The 19,482-nt window shown below is 54.3% G+C and overlaps 1 protein-coding gene and 1 long non-coding RNA gene across 3 annotated transcripts in view; both read right to left on the minus strand.

The window, feature by feature from the left end:
• NEURL1B (neuralized E3 ubiquitin protein ligase 1B) overlaps positions 1 to 19,251 on the minus strand; it is a 39,076-nt gene extending 19,825 nt beyond the window's left edge. Inside the window, exons 1-3 of one of the 2 annotated variants that reach the window (XM_045035476.1) lie at positions 19,067 to 19,251; positions 9,226 to 9,345; positions 663 to 1,208 (exon numbers count right to left, since the gene is read on the minus strand). In XM_045035476.1, the coding sequence (XP_044891411.1) occupies positions 663 to 1,208; positions 9,226 to 9,345; positions 19,067 to 19,097 (697 nt within the window). In that variant the 5' untranslated portion in view covers positions 19,098 to 19,251. The remainder of the gene's footprint in view (positions 1 to 662; positions 1,209 to 9,225; positions 9,346 to 19,066) is intronic. The other variant, XM_023259599.2, reaches the window with a different exon arrangement.
• Positions 2,150 to 7,004, minus strand: LOC123379551. Its single transcript, XR_006584130.1, has 2 exons — positions 2,894 to 7,004; positions 2,150 to 2,701 (listed from the first exon to the last, which is right to left on the minus strand). It is a non-coding gene; the product is annotated as an uncharacterized LOC123379551 (long non-coding RNA).
• Positions 19,252 to 19,482: the final 231 nt, after the last annotated feature.

The following is a 19,482-nucleotide window of genomic DNA, read 5'->3' on the forward strand; positions in this document are numbered from 1 at the left end:
GACTTTTAAATCATTTTAAAAGAAAAAAAAAAGTTTCAAGGTAAGGGTTTCTACGCCCAGGAATTCTCACCACCAGATTTCAGCATTAGTGGCTGCCTCCTCTGTTAGAGTCAGGCCTAGCCTGTCTTGTCTGCCTGCCTCCCCGGTGGACCTTGAGCCCCTGGCAGTGGGCACTGTAGATGTGCGAGGACTGGGCCGTAAATTTGATTGCTGAGTAAGTGGATGTGTTAATGACTGAATGCATGAGTGAGCGAGCAAACACATGCATAAGTGAGTGAATGACTGAGTGAGCAAATGAACAGGGAGAGAAGGAATTAGCAAAGGAATGGGTAAAAAAAAAAAAAATGAGTAAATGCGTAAGTACCTGATGAAGGGGTCTGAATGAACCTGGGCCAGGACATGGACTCTGGACCCAACCCGTGTGGGTTCCAGTCCTGGCTTTGCAACTCAAGTTATTTAACCTCTCCGTGCCTCAGTTTTCCCATCTGTAAAATGAGGATGGTGGGTTGTGGTAAAAAAATAAAAAATAAAAAAAATAAGAGTGAAAATGCGGCAACTGCTTAGAACAAGGCTTGGCAAAGTAAGCCCTTCGTGTTTGTGAGTATGAAAGAAATACACATCCATGCACACAGAATTACTGCTTGGTCCAGACCGTGACCTACCGAGGAGCTGCACCTCATCCGTGATGCCATAGACGTCGATGAGCGCCCAGAGCGGGCCGCCCACGGCCACGCCACAGTGGAAGAGCACCGGCTCGCCGTCGTTGACGCTGTAGAACACGCGGCCGTGACGGTCTGCCCAGTAGGCCAGCACGGTGTCACGCAGCGCCAGGTTCTCGGGCAGCGCCTTGGCCCAGTAGCCAGGTCGCGTGACAAGGTCGGGGCAGGCGTACTTGGGGATGTCCTGGGCGCTCATGAGCGACGGGTCGTGCGCCGTGAAGCCAAAGCGCAGTGCACCGCTCCAACCCGGGCGTACTGCCACCAGGCGCAGCCGCACCTGCTCGTACAGTCGGATGGGCCGCTGCGTGAACGTGACGCCGTTGCAGAAGCTGTTACGCCGGGTGGCCCGCCGCGAGTGGCCATCTAGTCGCACGTTCTTGCCCTTGGCCTGCGCGTGGAAGCGGGGCGCTTCGCCTAGGACCGGGCGCCGTTCCGGCCCTGGGCCACAGCATGGGCGGGTGGCCAGGAGGCGTGCCGGCGGGCTCGGGTCTGCGGGAAGAGACAGGCAGCAGGGTTAGGGCCTCTCAGAACTTTCACGGCCCCAATTCGACTTTTAATAATCATTGCCATTTTAAAGTCTATCTTCATCAGACTGGTAATTGATAAACTTTGGGAAGGTTCCAGCTACCGCCAGCCTACCTATGACTATCACACAATGTCACAATACCCACTCCACAGATGAGCAAACCGAGGCTTAGTGTGTGTGTGTGTGTGTGTGTGTGTGTGTGTGTGTGTGTGTGTAGTGAAAACCTTTTCAGAGCTGTTTCATTCCCAGTAGGGCCAACACCAATGAATTTGTCACAACAACCAGGCTGGGGTCAAGTGACTTCTCTGTCCCTATCAAATCTCCAAATCTAGACGCTTCCTCCAAGGGCCACTTTTGGGCTGTAGAGTCCTTCCAAAGGCAACTGGGGCCTTGGGTTCTTAGGGGAGTAGTGGGGGTCTGGCTGATTTTCTCTGTGCAAATTTTGTTCAAAAGCAAGGCAGAAAAGGCAATAGAAAGAAGGCAGTCTTGGGGTCATTCCCCTGACAATAGAATAAAAGGCAATATAGAGTGCAGCCTGGAATCCCAGCTCTCTAAGCACTTCCTGGCTGTGTGACATGCACTAGATCTTGTCACTTCTTTAGCCTGTTTCCTTGCCTGTAAAATGGGAACATTGTTTAACCCACACAGCTGCTAAAAGGTCATGAGGATGAAGTTCCTAGAATACTGCCTGGCACAGTGTGATAACATGATCAGAATACTGAGGTTCCAAAGGAAACCCAAGCCAGGATGCTGTGACTTCCCCTCCCATTTACCCACAGAAAATGAAGGCATTCTTTATAAACAAGGTTAGCTTTTCTAGAACATGCCCCTTTCAAGATTCATCTCTAAGGGAATTTTGCCCAGAGGACCTGGAGAATCTTGGGAAGGTCTCTTTTCAAAGGAGCTGGTTGCTGGCCACAGACCCAGGTGGCTTAGTATTGAGGTGGGAAGCTTCATCCCTCCCACCTGTCCTCCATCCCAGGGGCAGTTCCTGCGAGGCTCTGGAAGCCTGGGAGATGGTGGGGTGGGTAATTACTGCACGAGTCTCTGCTTCTCATTCACAACAGCAGCTGAGTACAATTTTCATGGCAAGTGCTTATAAATTGCAGGCAACCCCTAGCACACAATGGTCTGTAGACGTGGGAGAAGAACAGCCTTCCGGGGAACGAGAATCCACTGCAGGGACTAGTCGTCCCACACCCACCCACAGGGTTCACTGTGCTCTGGGCACGTCACTGGGCTTTCATTAATGCTGAGCCTAGTGGGAGTGAGGACTGGGGAAAATGAAGAGGGAGAGGCGATGATGAGGCAGGCAAGCCGTGGCTCCCCTCCCCAAGCCTGTGGGGAGGGACGCCCCAGTCACGGAGGTAGACAGCCATGCTGGGAAGCTGGAGGCCCCCCTCCAAACAGAAGCCACAGATCCACAGAAGAAAGTATAAGAAATGAAGCCAAGGTCCTGCATAAGAAAAAAAAAAAAAAACTTAAGGGACTTAAATCATTCATTCAACAAATGTTCAGTGAGCACCTCGTATATGCTAGGCACTGGGAATACAACCAGTTACCAAGGGGGATGAGGCTCCCGCTCTGATGGAATGGGCATTCCGGGGGTGGGGGGGAAGCAAAGTTAGGCAACAAGGAAAACCTCTACCTGGTGGGAGGCATTACAGAGAAAAACGTAGCCAAAGAAGCAGGGAAGAACGAAGCATTAGCACTTCCACGGAGGGCCTCTTTGATGAGTGACTTCTGAGTCGAGGCGAAGGGAGTGAGCCACGAGGGTATCTCGTTCCAGGCAGGAAGAGCGCTCCAGGCAGGGGTAACGACAAGTGCAAAGACCCCGAGGTGGGAATGTGCTGGCGTGGCTGAGAAACAGCAAGGAAGCCAGCTGGGAGGGTGTGAGCAAGCAGGGGAGGTGGAAGCAAGTGAGAGCAGAGCTGGAGCCGCGAGGGGGTGGCAGGTGGGGAGGAGATCCCATGGTTGCTGCTTGTTTCTTCCTTAACTAATTTACTCCGAGGGAGAGGGACATTACTGGAGGTTTAGAGCAGAGAGGTGAGACTGCTAGGCTGTTGTGTGGAGAGGGGACTGCTCGAGGGGGCGGGCAAGGAAGCTGGGGAGGACAAAGGCTACTGGATTATTCCAGGCAGAGATGATGATGGCTGACATCGGGAGGTGGGGAGGACCTGTAAAGGTGGTGAGAAGGGATCAGATCTGGTCCTAGAGATTTGGAGTTTTGAGGTTTTAATGAGCCATTCAATACACTTGCCTTGGGTGTATAAAATATATGCAATAAATAAGACAAATAATGGATACTTAAAGGGGAGGCGGAGAGGTGGTAAGGAGGGAGAGGAAGACACCAGTGCTGGATCCTGGAGGGTGGGGGCTTTTCCATTTCATCTTTGATTCCCCCATGCTCAGCAGAGGCCTGACACTTACCAGGCACCTGATAAATGCCAACTGTTGCCTCTCTTAGAGCTAGAGCAGACCTCAGAAATCATCTCTGAGAGGCCCATTTTACGGGTGGGGAAATGGGCCCAAAGAGGGAGAGGGGCCTGCCAAGTTGAAGTTCAGTAGGGGTTTGGGCAGGCCACCTCTGATAAAGGACACAATGTCACAGTTACTTCCACCCGAGGAGGATAAGGAGAGCCCTCTTTTGCTTATAAGCCGGGTTGGCTTGGTTTCTCCTATTTGCAGCCCAAACTTCCTTGATTGATAGGAATTCCTCCGTAACCTTGAATGACACATGAAGGAAAGGGAGCCACGCAGGGCTTTCGGCAGAGCAGGCCAGCACGGCCTGCCAGGGAGGGGCCCCCAAGGCAGTGGGGAGGGTGAACCCAGAGCCAGACTGTGGGTCATCTCCAGAACCACAAGGATAAGAGCAAGGGCCCACTGGAGAGCTTTTTGGAAGACAAAAATGAGCTAAGGGAAGTACCAGGTGTAAACCGTCAGGAGAGGCAGCTCGGGGACCACAGAGCCTGCGTCCCCATGCATGCCGTAGCCTTGTGCGAGCCGCTCAGCTGCTCTGGGTTGCAGCTTCCTCCAGTGCCCACAGGCCGAATTCTCCCCAAGGTCCCCACAGCTGGCAAACACTCCAGGAAACATTAAATAGGACCACAGATCAAAAGCCCTTCTGAGCACCAAAGACCACAAGCCACTGTGATGTGATTATTTTTCTCGCCCCTGCCATCGCTGTTGTTTTCCCAGCCTTGTCTCTCAATCCGAGAGTTTCTTCGCAAAACAGCTTGGGAATCCTTACATAGATAATCCGTCAGAGGGGCCTGGCGGTTGAAATGAACGCTGGCTGGGGAGACACAGAAGGGGAGGTTTCCTGTAAAACCAACTATATGTTAGGACAAAATCTAGCCAAGTGACCAGCGGAGTTTACAGACTCGTTTAGGCTTGATTAAATGATCCAGCTTCCTTCAGGGAGTGAGGGATAAACACAGTTTCTACCCCCTCAGAGGCCAGCGCCCTGACGTGAGGCAAAAAGACCAGACTGCAAAAGTGTCTAAAGAGGATGTGTTATTTATGCAAATAGAAAATGCTTAAGGTGAAAGAACAGTAATGAGCAATCTCCAAATTGTACACCAACGTCTGCTTTTAGCTTGGCTCGGGGAAAGTGGCTTCTCCAAGAAAGAGAAAAAATGTCAGTGTGGATGGACCCCAGGGGCCCTGCAGAACATCCTAGTTCAGAGAGGTCGACGGAAAAACTGAAGTTTATGGCTTAAATTACTGCAGTAAACACCACAGCCACATTATGGAAAGTTTGGCAAGGATGAGAAAAATCCCTCCCTTCTCCCTGCCTTCACACCCTAACTCCCACGGCATTTTTCATTGGCCCTGCCCGGCCCCTATCCACGTAAGGACCATTGGCTGTGCCCTCGCTGTGTGCTGTGGCCTGGGCCAGATGTTCTCCATTTGGGGTTGTGGCTAATTCTCCAAATGAATCTTCACCTGCAGAACTGTGGAGGTGAAAAACAAAGCTCCAGGCAGTGGAGACACTTCCCTTGGCTGCAAGAAGCAGTGTTGAGACGTAAACCCAGCAATGTCTGACTCCAAACCAGCGTTCCTTCCTCCCGTCCCAGCTTTCTTCCATAAGCGGTGCGGAAGTACTGAGCACCTTTTCCAAGTTCGTTGCAATCAGAGCCCCCAGCCAGTTTTGCTTCCTGCCTTCTCTTTTCTAACTCAGCATTACATAAAAAGCATTCCTCCCCCCCTCCCCCCCCCCATGGCTCTTGAGCATTCACAGTGCTTGTGTTTCGTGGCTGCAGAATATTCCATCGAGGGCCAAGATGTCCCCCACCGTTCCCCTCCTGGGGATCACTTCAGCTGTTCCCCCAAATGGCTGAGTCTATGGGCACAGAGGTTCCTAGCTGCCAGGACCATATTCAAATGGGCACGCTGTAACTGGTGAGAAAACCTTCTGCCAGGACGAGGCCCCATGCCCCCTTCCTTCCATGGAAGGATGAGTACCCGCCGGCTTGTGAGGGGGGCCACCTATGGCCAGTGAGCCCCCTCTTCTTCTGGCCAGGAATCAGACCTGGGGACTCTAAGGACAAGGCAGGGCAGAGGGAGTCTTGCGAAGTAGGAGCCCAGGAGACCTCTGCAGCAGCCCATCCCGGGCGTAGGAGGGAGCAGGAAACAGTCCTGGCCCAGCCTCACAGTTGACCAAAGGCTGCTCCAGCCCCGCCAAGGTCAGAGGGGAGGGTCTTTCCAGCGTTTCATCAAGGAAGCAATGCCTGGACTTTAAACGCATGGGCCAGAGATTTGGGTGTGGGGTGAGCACTGAGTGGCTGTGGATGGTTAGGGAGGACGGGACTCCATTCTGATGAAATGTTGCAACCCCCCAGCCTTGCATGAGTCCTTTGGTGAGACAGGTGGACAGAAGAGCAGTTCTGGTGGTGGCTCTGTGGTCCTCCCGCATCAGTGCCTTAGAACACCCCTCCTGGGCTCTGAGTTCGAGCCTGTGCTTTGCTGCTCGTTTGCCTTGGGTCCCTGGGCAGTCAGGTCACTTCCCAGGGCTGCAAGTTTTCATCTGGAATGGTGTGTGATCTTAGACCCCTGTCTTGGGCTGCTGAGGGGCCATGAGAGCACAGAGAGAGCCTGGCACAAATCCTGGCACACAGTAGATGATCACTAAACATTTCCTTCCCAGTGGGAGGCAGCAGACCCAACTCGTAGGTGAGCCCTCACCTCCAGCTCTCCCAGAGTTTTTTTTTTAAATCTCAGTTTGAGAGGCAGTGAAAAAGAACACAGGCTTGCAGGCAGACAGATCTGGGTTTAAATTCTGTTTTGTCATTTCATAGCTGTGTGATGACAGTAAGGTCCATGCTTAATTTCTCTGGGTCTCCCCAACCAGGCCTAGAAAACTGGTGAGAGTCCTTACTGCCCTGCAGGACTGCTGTGAGGAGTTTTGAATTGGTGAGGTAAATTCATCAGACAGTGCCTGGCACTCAGTAGGTGTTCACTAAACACTTGGTCCCTCCAGCCACCTTCGTTCCTTTGACAAGGAAGGGTTTCCGATGTCCTCTCACACCAGAGACATCTACTTGTGGGTCTGGAGGAAAACATCCGGACATGTTTGTCCATGGCGGGCTAGTGGTGATCCTGGCCAGGAAAGGCCTCTTGAAAACCCTGGGGTCACCTTCCCTTGGTGACCAAGGGCAGAGGCCCATTTTTAAGCCATCCCGGCAGCGTCCCCATTATGCACTGTGCCACCCCCTGAATGTTCCCCGGTCATCACCCCAGCCCAGCCCCTCCATTGATCTAAAAAGAGCCGGAGAAAATGGCATTTACCGCCAAGAGGACAGCAGGAAGCAACACTCCAGCTTCTCTGGCCGCCGAGATGACAGCTTCCAGCATTGGCAGCTTCCAGCAGATGGCATTCTGGCTGAAATTGTCAGCAGATTCCGCTCCACAGGGAAAGGGAATCGCCAACCGGGAAAGCGGTCTATTCTGTGCCCCTCCTTTCACAAGCAGCCTTTTACCGAGCTCCTGTTACGTGCCGGCAGGTGCCTCTGTTTATTTGATTTAGTCTGTGGGACAACCCTGGTTTTACCACCTTCATTTTCCAGTGGAGGAAATCGAAGCCGCCAAGCTGGGCAGTGGCATCCGAGGGCCAGGCTTGGGCCCTTCCTCCCACAGCCCACCCCTTCTCCAAGGCAGTCCCTTGTGACCGTCGGGAGCAGGGGTCATGGCCCTTGTTAAGGGTGATGAAAGCTATATGGGCCTCTGTCCCCCCCCAAAATACCCACCCTCCATGCACACAATTTGGCATTCAATTTCAGAGGCTTCCTGGGTGCACATAACCTCTAACCTTAGACTGTGTGCCTCCAGCAAGAAGTTTCTGGTTCCAGTGACATTTGCCCAAGTCCACAATGTAAACCACCGCTGTTGGCTGTCGGAAGCAACATGGTGCGTGTGTGTGTGTGTGTTAGCGTGTGCTTTAGAGAGGAAAAGGCAAGGCTGGTATTTGGCAAGGCTTTCCTCCACCCAAGGCAGGATGAGAATATCCGTCTTTGGCAACAGGAAGTACCTTTGCCATTGGTGGGTTTGAAAGTGGGCTAGAAAAAAAAAAAAAAAAAAACAACCAACCTCCCCTCACCTCTGCCAAATGGGGCAGTGACATGCGCCCAGGAGACAGACGCCAGCGTAATGGGACTTTGTTCTCTGTTTCAGCGGCCTGGGAGGCCAGCGCCCAGGATGGAAGGGGGCCAGCCCACATGGGAAACCGCCACCCTGCTCCTCCCCTCCCCTCTTCTTTGCAAACAAAACTCCCTCCCCTCTTCTTTGCAAACAAAACTCGGTCACCCCAGTGCAGCCGGGAAGGTCCCACACTCCTGTCAGCAGCTGCAAAGAGCCTGGGGAGGGGAGGGAGGCCAGAGGTCAGGCGACACCGCTTGTTGGGAGAAAAGCCTGCTCCTTCTAGGCCTAAGTGGCAGCCCTCTTTGCTCAAGTGGGCTCAGATGCGCCAAGTTCCCAGGGGGTGAGGTCATCCCAACTCCCCCTCGGGTGCTCAGTGGAGTCAAGATTTCCTGGTCCGTTCTGACCCTCTGCCGGGCCCCTGCGCTGGGGTCTCTTCTTGATAAACTGCCCCAGGAGACTCTGACCTTAGAGGTGCCAGCTCCCACAGTTAGGGCCCGGAGTGGGGGATGTGCCCTCATTCTTTCTCAAGTACATCACTTCCTCCTTCATCTGACATTTATGGAGCATGCGCCCCATGCCAGGGCCTGCATTGGCTGCAGGGACACGTGCACTAACAAGCAACCGCAGTCCCTGCCCTGCCCTGCCCTGCCCTGCCCTGCCCTGCCCTGTAACTGAGAGGCCAGCAGGGGGACGGACGCAGACACCAGGACAGCACGGGGTGGGTGGTAGGGAGGGCTGGGGCCATGGGGACACTTCTCAGAGGAGCCACTCTGCAGACTGAGGCAGAAATGGCTGGAAGGAGGGTAGGGATGGGGAAGTGTGTTTGATGCAGGGGGAATAGCACAGGCAAAGGCCTGGAGGTGAGAATGAATGGAATGCACTTAAGGAACTATAAGGAATATAGGGCCGAAGGGAGCAGGGAGGCTGGAGGAGGGAGTCAGGGGCTGCATCACAAAAGGTCTTAAAGGCCGTGCTGAGGGGGTTAAATTCCTCAGGGGACCACTGAAGTGTTTGGAGCTGGTAGGAACCCTGAAGGATCCACCTCTCCCAAGATCCACCTCTTCAAGCCCAGTTTCTTCCCATGGAAACTGTCCCTGTCTCTCTTCCTGCCTATCAGAATGACCTAGCATGGCGGGAGTAAGAAAACAGTCCAGGTTTCAAATGTTGCTGCCAACTGCTGGTACAGTCTTGCCCCTGCTCGGCACCTGCTTCTCCTCCAGGCAGCCCCTGGCACCTACCTGCTGATAAGCTGGCTGAGTCTGCCAACTTTCTCCTTCTCTGCCTTGAGGGCAGCCACTCTTCTGGCCTGGGTGGAGCCCAGAAGCCTGACTGCTCACTAACCTGTAGGGCCCCATCCTGACTTTGTGGAACAGTAGATCCACTGGTCCTGCTTCTCAGGGTCAAAGCGATGCTGGAGAAGGAGGAGACTCTCCTTGAACCGTGCTGTCCTGGCTCCTAGAGCTGAGGAAATGTTCCTCGTGAGCCCCACCGCTGGGCAATGTTTGCTGGCCCTGAGGGGTGGGGAGCCCAGCTCTGGCACAGTGAACGTGCTTGCCATGTGGTCCATTCACCCCTCACCACCTCCTGCCGGGTGGCTTCCAGAGGAGGAAACCGAGGCCCAGAGAGGTGGACATCCTTATGAGGGCCAGCAGCCTGTGAGGGCAGGGTCTGTTTTCAGATCTGGTCCTGACTCCAAAGGCTGCATCTTTCCTGTTTTATGCCTCACTCCACGCCAAGGTCTCTTGCTTCCCTCTGGATATGCCAGAAAAAAGCTAGATGATGCACAAGCAGCTTAAGCCACCTTCTGGGAAAGGAGTGTAGTGATGCCCTGACTTGGTTTCAGGGAGGGATGGGGGGGGGGGTGGAGGATATCATCAATCAGCTTGTTTTGAGCGGCTCAAAGGCCACAGTTTGGCGGAACTTGAGATGAACAATAAGCAGCATCTAAAAAAGGAAAGCGGGTGACTGATTACAGCAGGGCAGGGAGGGAGCCCCAGTGCCTAATGTCCCCAAGGCCTCAAAAAGGAACTGGGGGTGGGACCTGATGAGCGAGACAGACCTTCCAGGGGGCAATGCAGAGACTGAAACTTGGCCTACATTCACCAGACCTCCTGTGATCCTTCTGGGTGAGGTAACTGCTACCAGACCCATTGCCAGTGAGGCAGGGGGGCTCAGGGAGGTTGGGAGAGCTGCCCAAGGCCACACAGCCAGGAAGTGATGGAGTTAGCATTTGAACCCCTACTAGCCTGGCTCCACAAAGCTAGGAAGAAGAGGCTATGGCTGCTTCAGGCAAAGCGTAGAAGCCGTCCCTGCGGGGAAGGAACAGGGTTCCCACACGGTGCCCCGCACACAGTGTGGGTCCTCAGCTAAAGTTTCCTTCCCTGCCATGCTGGACTCTGAGGCTCGCCAAGAAGTGACTCTGGAGGGTGCCTCTGCCACTCTGCCTCCTTCTCTGAAGATCTAGCTTTCTCCTTTCCCTCCACCTCCTCCATCATGCTGACCATCCTCCGAATCCCCGAGGGCTCATGGGAGTAGGTGAGTGAGGACTGAGGATGCCGGAGGAAGCCTGTGTGGCTCCGGAAAGAGCTGGCTCAGGATTCCACTCAGATGGGAAGCCAAACTCCATGCATGCCCTTGACCTTTATGCAGAACTGCTTCTCTGGCCATCCAGCGGGTACTTCAGTGATCTATCACGGGGACCTGAGAGGAACAGGACTAATGGTCCTACTGTTCCTCCCCACCCCAGCCTCCTCAACCCCGTCAATTTCAGGAGCGCAGACCCCTTTGCCTTCAGGGAGACTTCTGGAGTCCTTGTCTTGTGTTGGGCTCAGACTTCCCACGCAGTTCCCTATCTGTACCTCATTGCCTGACCACAAAGGAGGTAGCATCATTATCCCCATCTTAGAGACGAGAAAGTGGAGGCTCAGAGAGGGAAATGACTTGCCCAGGGTGACACGGGTTAGATAGAGTAGAACTATTTGAACTCAAGACTGCCTCCAAAACCGTGCTCTGTCCATCACCTCTCTTGGGATTCCAGTCAAAGACCTCATCTGTAATTGCTGTGTGACCCTGCACTCTGGTCCCGGTGTCCCTATCTGCCAAATAGGAAGTAGGTTCCAAGCTCCCTCCGGTCCTAGGAACAGAGTCCCTGGGGGACTTCTCTGCAGGGATGAAGGTCTGGGCCATCCTCAGAGTCAGGGAAATTCCGCTGTCCCATCTCCTGACCTTGAATTGCCCCCAAACCTTGAGGGGAAGGGAAGCTCTTGGGTGGAGTGGAAAGTTACCAGGCAGACCCAGCTTTGGAGATACAGGGTATGCATGTGCCCACCCAGCTCTTAAATCCATCATCCTTGGGGGGAAAAGGAAAGAAAACACGTGCCCAAGGGATATAACTGTAATATAAACAATGTGTAATGTTGAAGGCATAAACAGAATACACTTGTTAATAGCTGTGGGCATCCTGCCAAGTGCCAATCCTGCCCCAGATACCCCCACTCACCCATTTCCCCAAATGGCTTACTCATAAAAGAACTTTCTCCCCACCGCCCAGAGGTGAGGCAAGAGGCCAGCTGAGTCCCAGTAGTAAGAATGCAGAGAGAAAAAGAAACAAGGGTGAGCTGGGACTGATGTCCAAGGACGACTGTCCCAAACCCCGCTCAGAAATATCTGTCACTGAGTCTGCGGAAATGCTGAGGCTGGGCGACTAGGGGTGGGGAACAGACCCAGGCGGCTTCATCTGTCTGTGCCTTACTTCCTGAGCTATAAAATGGGCCCAAGACCTTCCAAGCCACAGAACTGTCCGGAGGATTATAGAAATGAAAGATTGTGAAGGGGCCTGCAGGCGTTCAGCAGATGAACAGTGGATAGCACACCCCATAAGACCCCGAGGTCAAAGGGCACCTTCATGAACCATTCATCCTGGATCCATGTGATGCTCAGTTGCTTCTACAATGTCCGTTTCAAGTCCCAGCTGGGCTAAACACCAGTGCCACTCCAGCAAAGGGCACTTGTTCCTCACTGCTCTCATTCCGCCTGCAGACTGCTTCCACAGTTAGAAAGTTCTTCCTTTGACTCAGCTGATACCTGCCTCCACATGATGTCCACACACTGGTCATGTCTACATTTGATCCACAGTACCGTTTCCCATCAGGTCTGCTCTCTGACCTCAGGCTATGTTGCAGGGGATTCTTTGCTCTCCCCGAGATGACCTGGCCCTTGCTTTGTTGTCTAGAAAGCCCTCAGGACATCACCTGTCCCCTGACCTGCTTTGAAAGGGGGTTGGAGATCTACACAACAGACGTCAGGGAATATCAGCTGGGATCGGCTCAGTAAACCCACAGGCCACCTGGAGACTGTCCCCACCCTGCCACGCCTAGAGGCAGGACGTGAGACAGACAACTACAGAAGTAGGTGAACGCACTAAAAACCCGACCTGCGGGATTTCTAAATGCTTACAGATTTCTGCTCAATACTATGAAGGCTCCTAGTGCAAATGTGAACCGCCTCCCACCTGACCCCCCACCCTGACTCAGCAGTCACCCTTCCCGCACAAACATCCTCTCCTTCTAGCAGGAATCCTGTGGGACTACCCTTGCTGTGTGCCCTTGGGCAAGTTATTTCCCTCTCTGTCCTCTTTGTTCCCTCACCAGTTGTAAGGGACTAACAGTAATAGCTCTCTCATGGGGCTTGTTCGGAGGGTCAAGTGCAGGCACCTACTTAGAACTCTGGCTGGCACAGACGGGCTGTGTGATACAAGTTAGCGGTCATTGTTCTTCTGAGTCTGTCTCCCTCAGGAGCACAGGGCTCAGCATAGAGGAGGGGCTTGTGTCCCCAGGAAGCCCATAATCCTAACAGGCACCCCATGTGAGCACTTCCTATCTGCCAGACGCTTTGCATGCCTGGGGCTACGATTAAGAGGAGGACGTGGGACCAGGACCACAGCCTGTGCTGTTACCAACTCTGCTGTGGGTGGATGACAGCACAGCAGGGAGACAGGATGCTTGCTCCTCACCTGCAGGAAAGCCTGGGTGCTGGACGACAAAGGGTTCTCGCCCTAGCCCCGTGCCCTTGCTGACTGATTGGTGGGGCTGCCTCTGGGCGGGAAGGGCCTGTGAATAGCCGGACTCAGGGGAGAGGGTGTGGGTGCACCGTGACCCCTGCCGATGGCAGGTGGGAGTGGCCGACTGCAGGCCAGTTTTTACCAGGCAGAAACGTCAGGAGCCTAAGCCTGGGGGAAAGGGTGAGGAGCTCAGGTTCCCCCTCCTCCAGGGCAGGATTCCCAGAGGTCAGCTTTTGAGTCTCCAGGCCTGGAGGGAGGGAGGGAGGGAGGGAGAGATGAGGGGGATGGACCTTTTCCATGGGCAGCTTCATTCTGTCCATGGGAAGGACAGCTTGAGAGGGGTGGGGCTCAGGATGAGGACAAAGGGCAGCAGCCCCAAGATGCCTTGGGGAGCAGTGCCCCTTGGTGATGGAGGAGAAGGAGCTTTGGAACTGGGCAGGCCTGTGGTCAAATTCCACTCTGCCAACTTCCTGGCTGCCTGTCCCAAGGCAGGTCTCGTTTCTCCTCTGAGCTCAGTTTCCTCATCTGTGAAATGGGAAACTACTTCTGGAAGGCTGGTCCTGACGGCTGAAATAGGAATGAAATAGATAAAGGGCCCGGTATGGGGCAAGCATGCTGAAGATCTGACTGCTCTACTATAGCCCGGGTGAGCGCTTACTACCTACAGGGCTGCACCCAGGCCTCCTTCCTTTCCCCTCTCTGCTTGAAGCACAGCCCTGGCTTCTGGGCTTCTATTTTAAGCCCTCATAGAGCACCACTAAATACAGAAAATGCTTTGGTCCAAAAGAGGGCAGAGCTGACCCTTCTTGTCTGCAGGGAAGATTAAACAGTCCTTCCAGCCAAGCCCAGTGAAAATGCTATGCCCCTGCTGGCAAACTCGGCACATCATCCCGGCAGGGAGCGTGGCAGCTAAGAAATCTAAGCCTCCTGACTGCGGGCTGGCCTGCAAGAAACCATCCCCTCCTCTCACATGGCCTCTGCCCGCCCCTGACTCCACATACCACCCCGGCTTGCACTGGGATCCCCAGAATGCCACAGTTCCCCCCCCATATGCCCTGCTCTCCCTCCACTCGGGCCTCTGTCTTAAACAGCTTTCCTTCCCTTGACTAACTTCTCTGCTTTCTGGTCTCACTGGACAGCACCTCCTCCAGGAAGCCTTCCTGCCTCCTGTTCTGGGCTATCACGGCCCCCAGGGTCCCCCTCCCCCACTTACTATAACTGCTCCGTCCTTGTTGGTCTTTCCCACTAGACCTCGCGTCCCTCAATCCAGACTGTGACCCCAGGCTCAGCACAGAGCCCAGCCTGGAGGTCTGGTGAACAAACGAAAATGGCAAAATGCAACCTGCCAAGAAGATTCTTCTCGTCAGAAATCTGGTGTCCTGGACAGAGCTGAAGAACGCTTAGGAATTGCTGCTGTCAGTACGCATGAAAGGGACGCCTCCCAGTCGGGCCCCTGGATTCAAGGCTGGTGGTCACCTGGGACAGAGCTTTCAAGGCAGGAAGTGAAGGGCAACAATAACCATGATAGCAAAAGCCCCAGGCATTGTGCCAAGACTACCTGCCCTATTCCATTTAATTATCGCCGCCGCCAATTACGAGGGAGCTACCCCCGTCGTCCCCGTATCGCAGTGAGGAAACAGAGGCACAGAGAGAGACCTTGCCTGAAGTCACTCCCCTAAGAAATGGCTGAGCTTAGATTTGAAACCAGGCATCCTGACTCCGAGATCTGTGTTCTAGACCCAGCACCAGACCTCCCACTGCTGTAGACCAGTGAATGGTCTCGTCACAACTCTTAATCACTGCAGCCCACGGAGCCCAACACACACACACACACACACACACACACACACACACACACACGCACGCACACACAACTGAAACCAAGTTCATGAAGCAAAAACACTCCTTACTACCTCAATGCACTTGATGTGTTCTTTTTTATTCTGTTCTATTTTTAAAGCTGGTCAGATATGACCCCCAGTAGACAGAGCACTTGGTCTGGTGGCCAGGCCTCATTTGGGGGAACTGGGCACCACCCCTCCCCCTCTGAGGCACAGGGTAGCAACAGCTTGTGCTCTCCATCGAGACAACCAGCTATTTGTCCTATTCTGTTAATGCATCCTATATCCTCTTCCACTAGAGGCCAGCTCGATGGGGACCTCCAGGGGCTGTCCATCCCATTCAAGCTGAAACCCCAGGGCCTGGGACGTGACAGGTGGCTAAAAGATGTCAGCTGAATCAGTGAAGGTGCACACTCCGGAAAACGCAGAGCAGGACAGACCCGAGTCCCTCCAGCTTGGGCACATGGAGAGATGTTGCCTCCCTGTAAAATGGGGTAACTATAGCCCCTCTAAAGGGTTGTTACAAGGGTTTAAGATAGATAATGTGGGTAAAGGCCCTGACTCAGAGTTTGGCACAGAACAAGGTCAACACACGTCCTTCACTCCAACCTCTAGGATGCCTAACTATTGAACTAACACTAAAAAGGTCCATTGACTTGGTCAAGCACAGACCAACTTAATGATTAAACCCAACTGGCAGTTTGAATTCAGTCTCTTGTCCAACCAGAACTATGCGTGAGCTCGAGAGGCGAGCTGAGGGAGGGGTTGCAATGAACTGGTAGAAGAAGGGGGAAGAGCCCCCCCTGCCCCAGAATTCCAGTCTCCCCTAACCCCACTTGTTTATACTCTTCTTATTTTTCTTTACAAAACCCAGATTAAGGGAAACGGAATCCAGAGAAAAGGGCCGGGGGTATCAGGAATAAGACAGACCTGGGTCTTCTAACCCCAGCTTTGCCACTGCCTAACTGTGTGAGTTGCATCGAGTGTTGGTAACCTCTCTGTGCCTCAGTCTCCTCATCTATAAAATGGAGACGAATGGCATCTTACTTTGCAGTACTGAACTGCAACGGGTAACGCACACAGTAGGAACTTAGCAAATGTGAATTCCCTTGCTGACTCCTGGACCGTTCCATTTATAGGGCATTCCTCTGAATGTGCCCTTTGTGAAGATTACCAAGGGGCTTCCCTACAGCGATCATAAAGGACCTTCCCTTTCTTTGGCTTGTCATCACTGCATACAATAACATACCATAATTACTCGGGGGGCCCCAACCGATGTCTGAACCATGGGTTGGGGGGATGCTGCATGTCAGAGGAAGAATGCGGCCCTTTGGAGCTAAATAAACCCGGATTCCAGTCCTGGTTCTACCAACTGGATGAGCCGTGTGAACTGGGGTGAGTCATTTTATCTCCCTGAGCCTTAGTTTCCTTATCTGTAGATGGAGATGATGATCTCTACCTTGCAGGGCTGTTGCAAGAATTAAATTCATCGATTCATTCAACAGATATTTACCGAACAGCTATGCACTAGCCACTGCTCCAGGTGCTGAATATACAGCGGTACATAAAACACACAAAATCCTCCCTGGGGAGACAGATGATGAAACAGCTAACTACACATACAGTGTGGCACATGGTGATCATGCTATGTAGAAACACAGAGTGGGGGAAAGTAAGTGGGGCGTGCCGGGGGCAGGGGCAACGCCAGGACCCACATGGGAGCAGGGACCTAAAAGAAGCAAGGGGGAAACCATGTGGAGGTCTGGGGGAAGAATGTTCCAGGCAGAAGGATCAGCAAGTGCAGGAGCCTTAAGGGGGAGCATGCTTGGCATGTAAATGAAGCCACATATGCAGGAAGCCTGGCATGGAACCCAGGTGCTTAGCAAATGCCAGCTCTCTATTTCAAGTCCCATAGAAGGAACCCCACGCATGTGTCCTTTTCCTGAGAACGAAAGCACCAGGATTTCTACAGGGCAGGACTGAGCCAAGCATTCTTTCAGCCTAGGATGCAGGCAACATGTGAGCTCTACCACCGGTTTTTGAGCCCCTGCCAGCCACTAGGCTCTGGGTTGGGCAACCAGGGATCCAAGATAATCAAGACATGGTTTCTGTCCTCAGGCAGCCTCAAGGCAAGTTGTGGAGAGGGGCGACGGCAATGCAACGTGGTCAGGTGGACAAGCAGAGACTTAAGAAGGTATCTAGGGAGCCTAGCAAAGGGTGGGATTGGGTGTGGGTGTTCAAGGAAGGCTTCCTGGATACGGTGACAAGTAAGCTGAATTGTAAGAGATGGACTAGACAAGAAAGGCTATTCCAAGTGTGGGGAGCGGCATGTACTGATCACAGAGTTGTAAAGAATGGCCCGGTGTATGTGAGAGACTAATTACAGAACAGGTTGGAAAACAATTAATGGCCCTTCGTATTCTCAGTGCCAGCAACTACGCTCCCCTTCCTCCAACTCAGTGCAAGCTTCAGCCCCGTGGGGAGTTTTAATTTTTCACACTTAGCTACTGCAGCAGGTAATAACCTTAACCCCCCAGCTCCTTGCCCAGGATGGCCCAGTCCACACAGCAAGAGCCCAGTGGGATGGAGAATATATAAATCTCAAGGTATTTTTAGCCTGCCTGGCTGTGTCTGTCCCTTCACCCACCCTAAAGCTGACCCACAGGTGGCACAATGTTTTTTTTTTGTTTTTATATGACTAGAATAGCATCAGTATTTTTTTATTAAGAAATCCTACAAAGGGGCCCATGATGCAGCCAGGTGTCTTTGTGGCCAGGAGAATATCTGCTGCCACCTTTGTCGGCATCCCTGGGTACCTCCGGACTAGGTGGGTGGACTCTCCCATCCCCATCCAGCCAACATCCCTGCTCATAGGAGATCGAGGCCACCCTCCAGTAAGTGGACCTGGGTTCAAATCCCACCTCTGCCTCTGGCTAGCTGATGACCCCCTGCTGGTGACTTCACCTGGCTGAAAATCTTGGGGGTTTTGAGCACAATGGCCCTCACGCTGCCCAGAAGCTTAGAAAGTAGGAGTTGGCTCTTCTTCCATAAAGCAACCTTGGGAATCCCGAGCACAGCATCACCCATTTCAACCCCCTCCAGGGGAGGAAACAATTATTTTTTTGATATAAAGCCTAGAAAGGGGGGCTATATGGGAGTGTTAGAGCACAAACCAGTGACGTGTCTCTGCTCCTAAAACCTCACACTAAATTTGCCCCACAGCCAGATGATTTGCTACCCCACTGAGCTGGGCCTTTGTACTTTAAAAATACACACATCTCTCACTTTGTGCCTAAAGGATGCTACCAATGCCCAGCCTTAAGCCAAAATAAGGGCTTTTTCTAAAGACTTGGGGTGGGGGGATGGCCGGGCAAGCAGAACAGGTTCAATCCAGATTACCCCCTCTTAGCGGTATGACCTTGGGTGAGTCATTTCTCCTCTTCTGAGCCTCAATTTCTTTATTTGTAAATTTGGGATAAATATCTTTATAATGAAAAGCTACTTTGTATGCCGAGCTGGGGTATGCAAAGCGCTGGACACAGAGCCGCCTGGCACAGTGATCTGCTTCCCAAATTACCAGGTATTCTCTAGTAAGGCCCCCTCTGCTCCCCATCTTCCACTCTCCCACCCCCTCCCCGCCCCCCCCATCCCCTTACTCTGGCCCGGAGATTCTATCGTGATGTTAACTAGGGGGCGATGCGCTTTGCAGCGGTGACTCTGAGGGACTAGAGAGCCCCCAGCTGAGCGGACACCAGAGGGGGGCGCAGCCGGGGTGCGCGTGGGAACGTGGCCAAACCAAGGCAGCATGTGCCGCGGGGGCGCTGGCGGCTGGAAATTGGGGTACCCCTGCAAGCGCCCCCCTCTTTCAGCAGCTGCAGTCTCGGCACAAGGGCTGGCTTCTGGCCGTCGGAAGCCCTGGGGAGCCCTACTCCAGTCACCCCCCAAGGCGCCCCGGGCTCCCTCCTCAGCGCCCTCGGGCTGAAACAAAGGCGAGGGGGCGCGCGGCATCGCCCCAGCGGCCCCTTCGCGCCTCTGGCCAAGCAGGGCGATCGAGGACTGGGGTCCCCAAGGTAACCAGGACGCGGTACCCGTCCTCCCGGAGCGCAGAACCCCGCCGAGGGGCGCGCGCTAGCCGGGGTGCAGGAGGCACCGGAGACTCCAGCCCGCTGCGCGCCGAGGGCTCCGAGGGGTGGGGTGGCTCTCCGGAAGTCACCCAGCGGGTACCCTAGGGAGAAGAGAACCCCAGCGCCCGCCTCCCGGGCAGGGCTCCCCGGCGGCGTACCTGGCAGGGTCCGGTGCACCGTGTTGCCCATCGCTGCGTCGGGGCGCTGCGTCGGCGGCGGCGCGCTCGGGGCGCACGGAGGCTAATAACGCGGTGGGCCGGGCACCCGGGCCGGGGTCGGGCTCCGGGGCATCGCGGCTGCACCGGCGAGCCGGCGGGCTGCAGCTGGGGCGGGCGCCTGAAGGGAGGCGGCGGCAGCGGGAGGAGGCGGAGCCAACCGGCCCGAGCCCGCCGGCTCCGCCTCCGCCTCCCGCCGCCTCCAACCAAGCAGGGAGGGGCGGGGCCGCCGCCGCCGCATCTTTTGAAAGTTTGGACCGGGCGGCGGGAGCAGAACCGCCGAGCCTCCCGCTCGCGCGGCTCCCGCGCCCTGGGCGGGAAGACGCGTTGGCAGCCGGGTGCCTTCGGGGTGCCAGGCC

This window comes from Felis catus, chromosome A1 (assembly GCF_018350175.1).
Source record: "Felis catus isolate Fca126 chromosome A1, F.catus_Fca126_mat1.0, whole genome shotgun sequence".
NCBI classification, from domain to species: Eukaryota; Metazoa; Chordata; class Mammalia; order Carnivora; family Felidae; genus Felis; species Felis catus.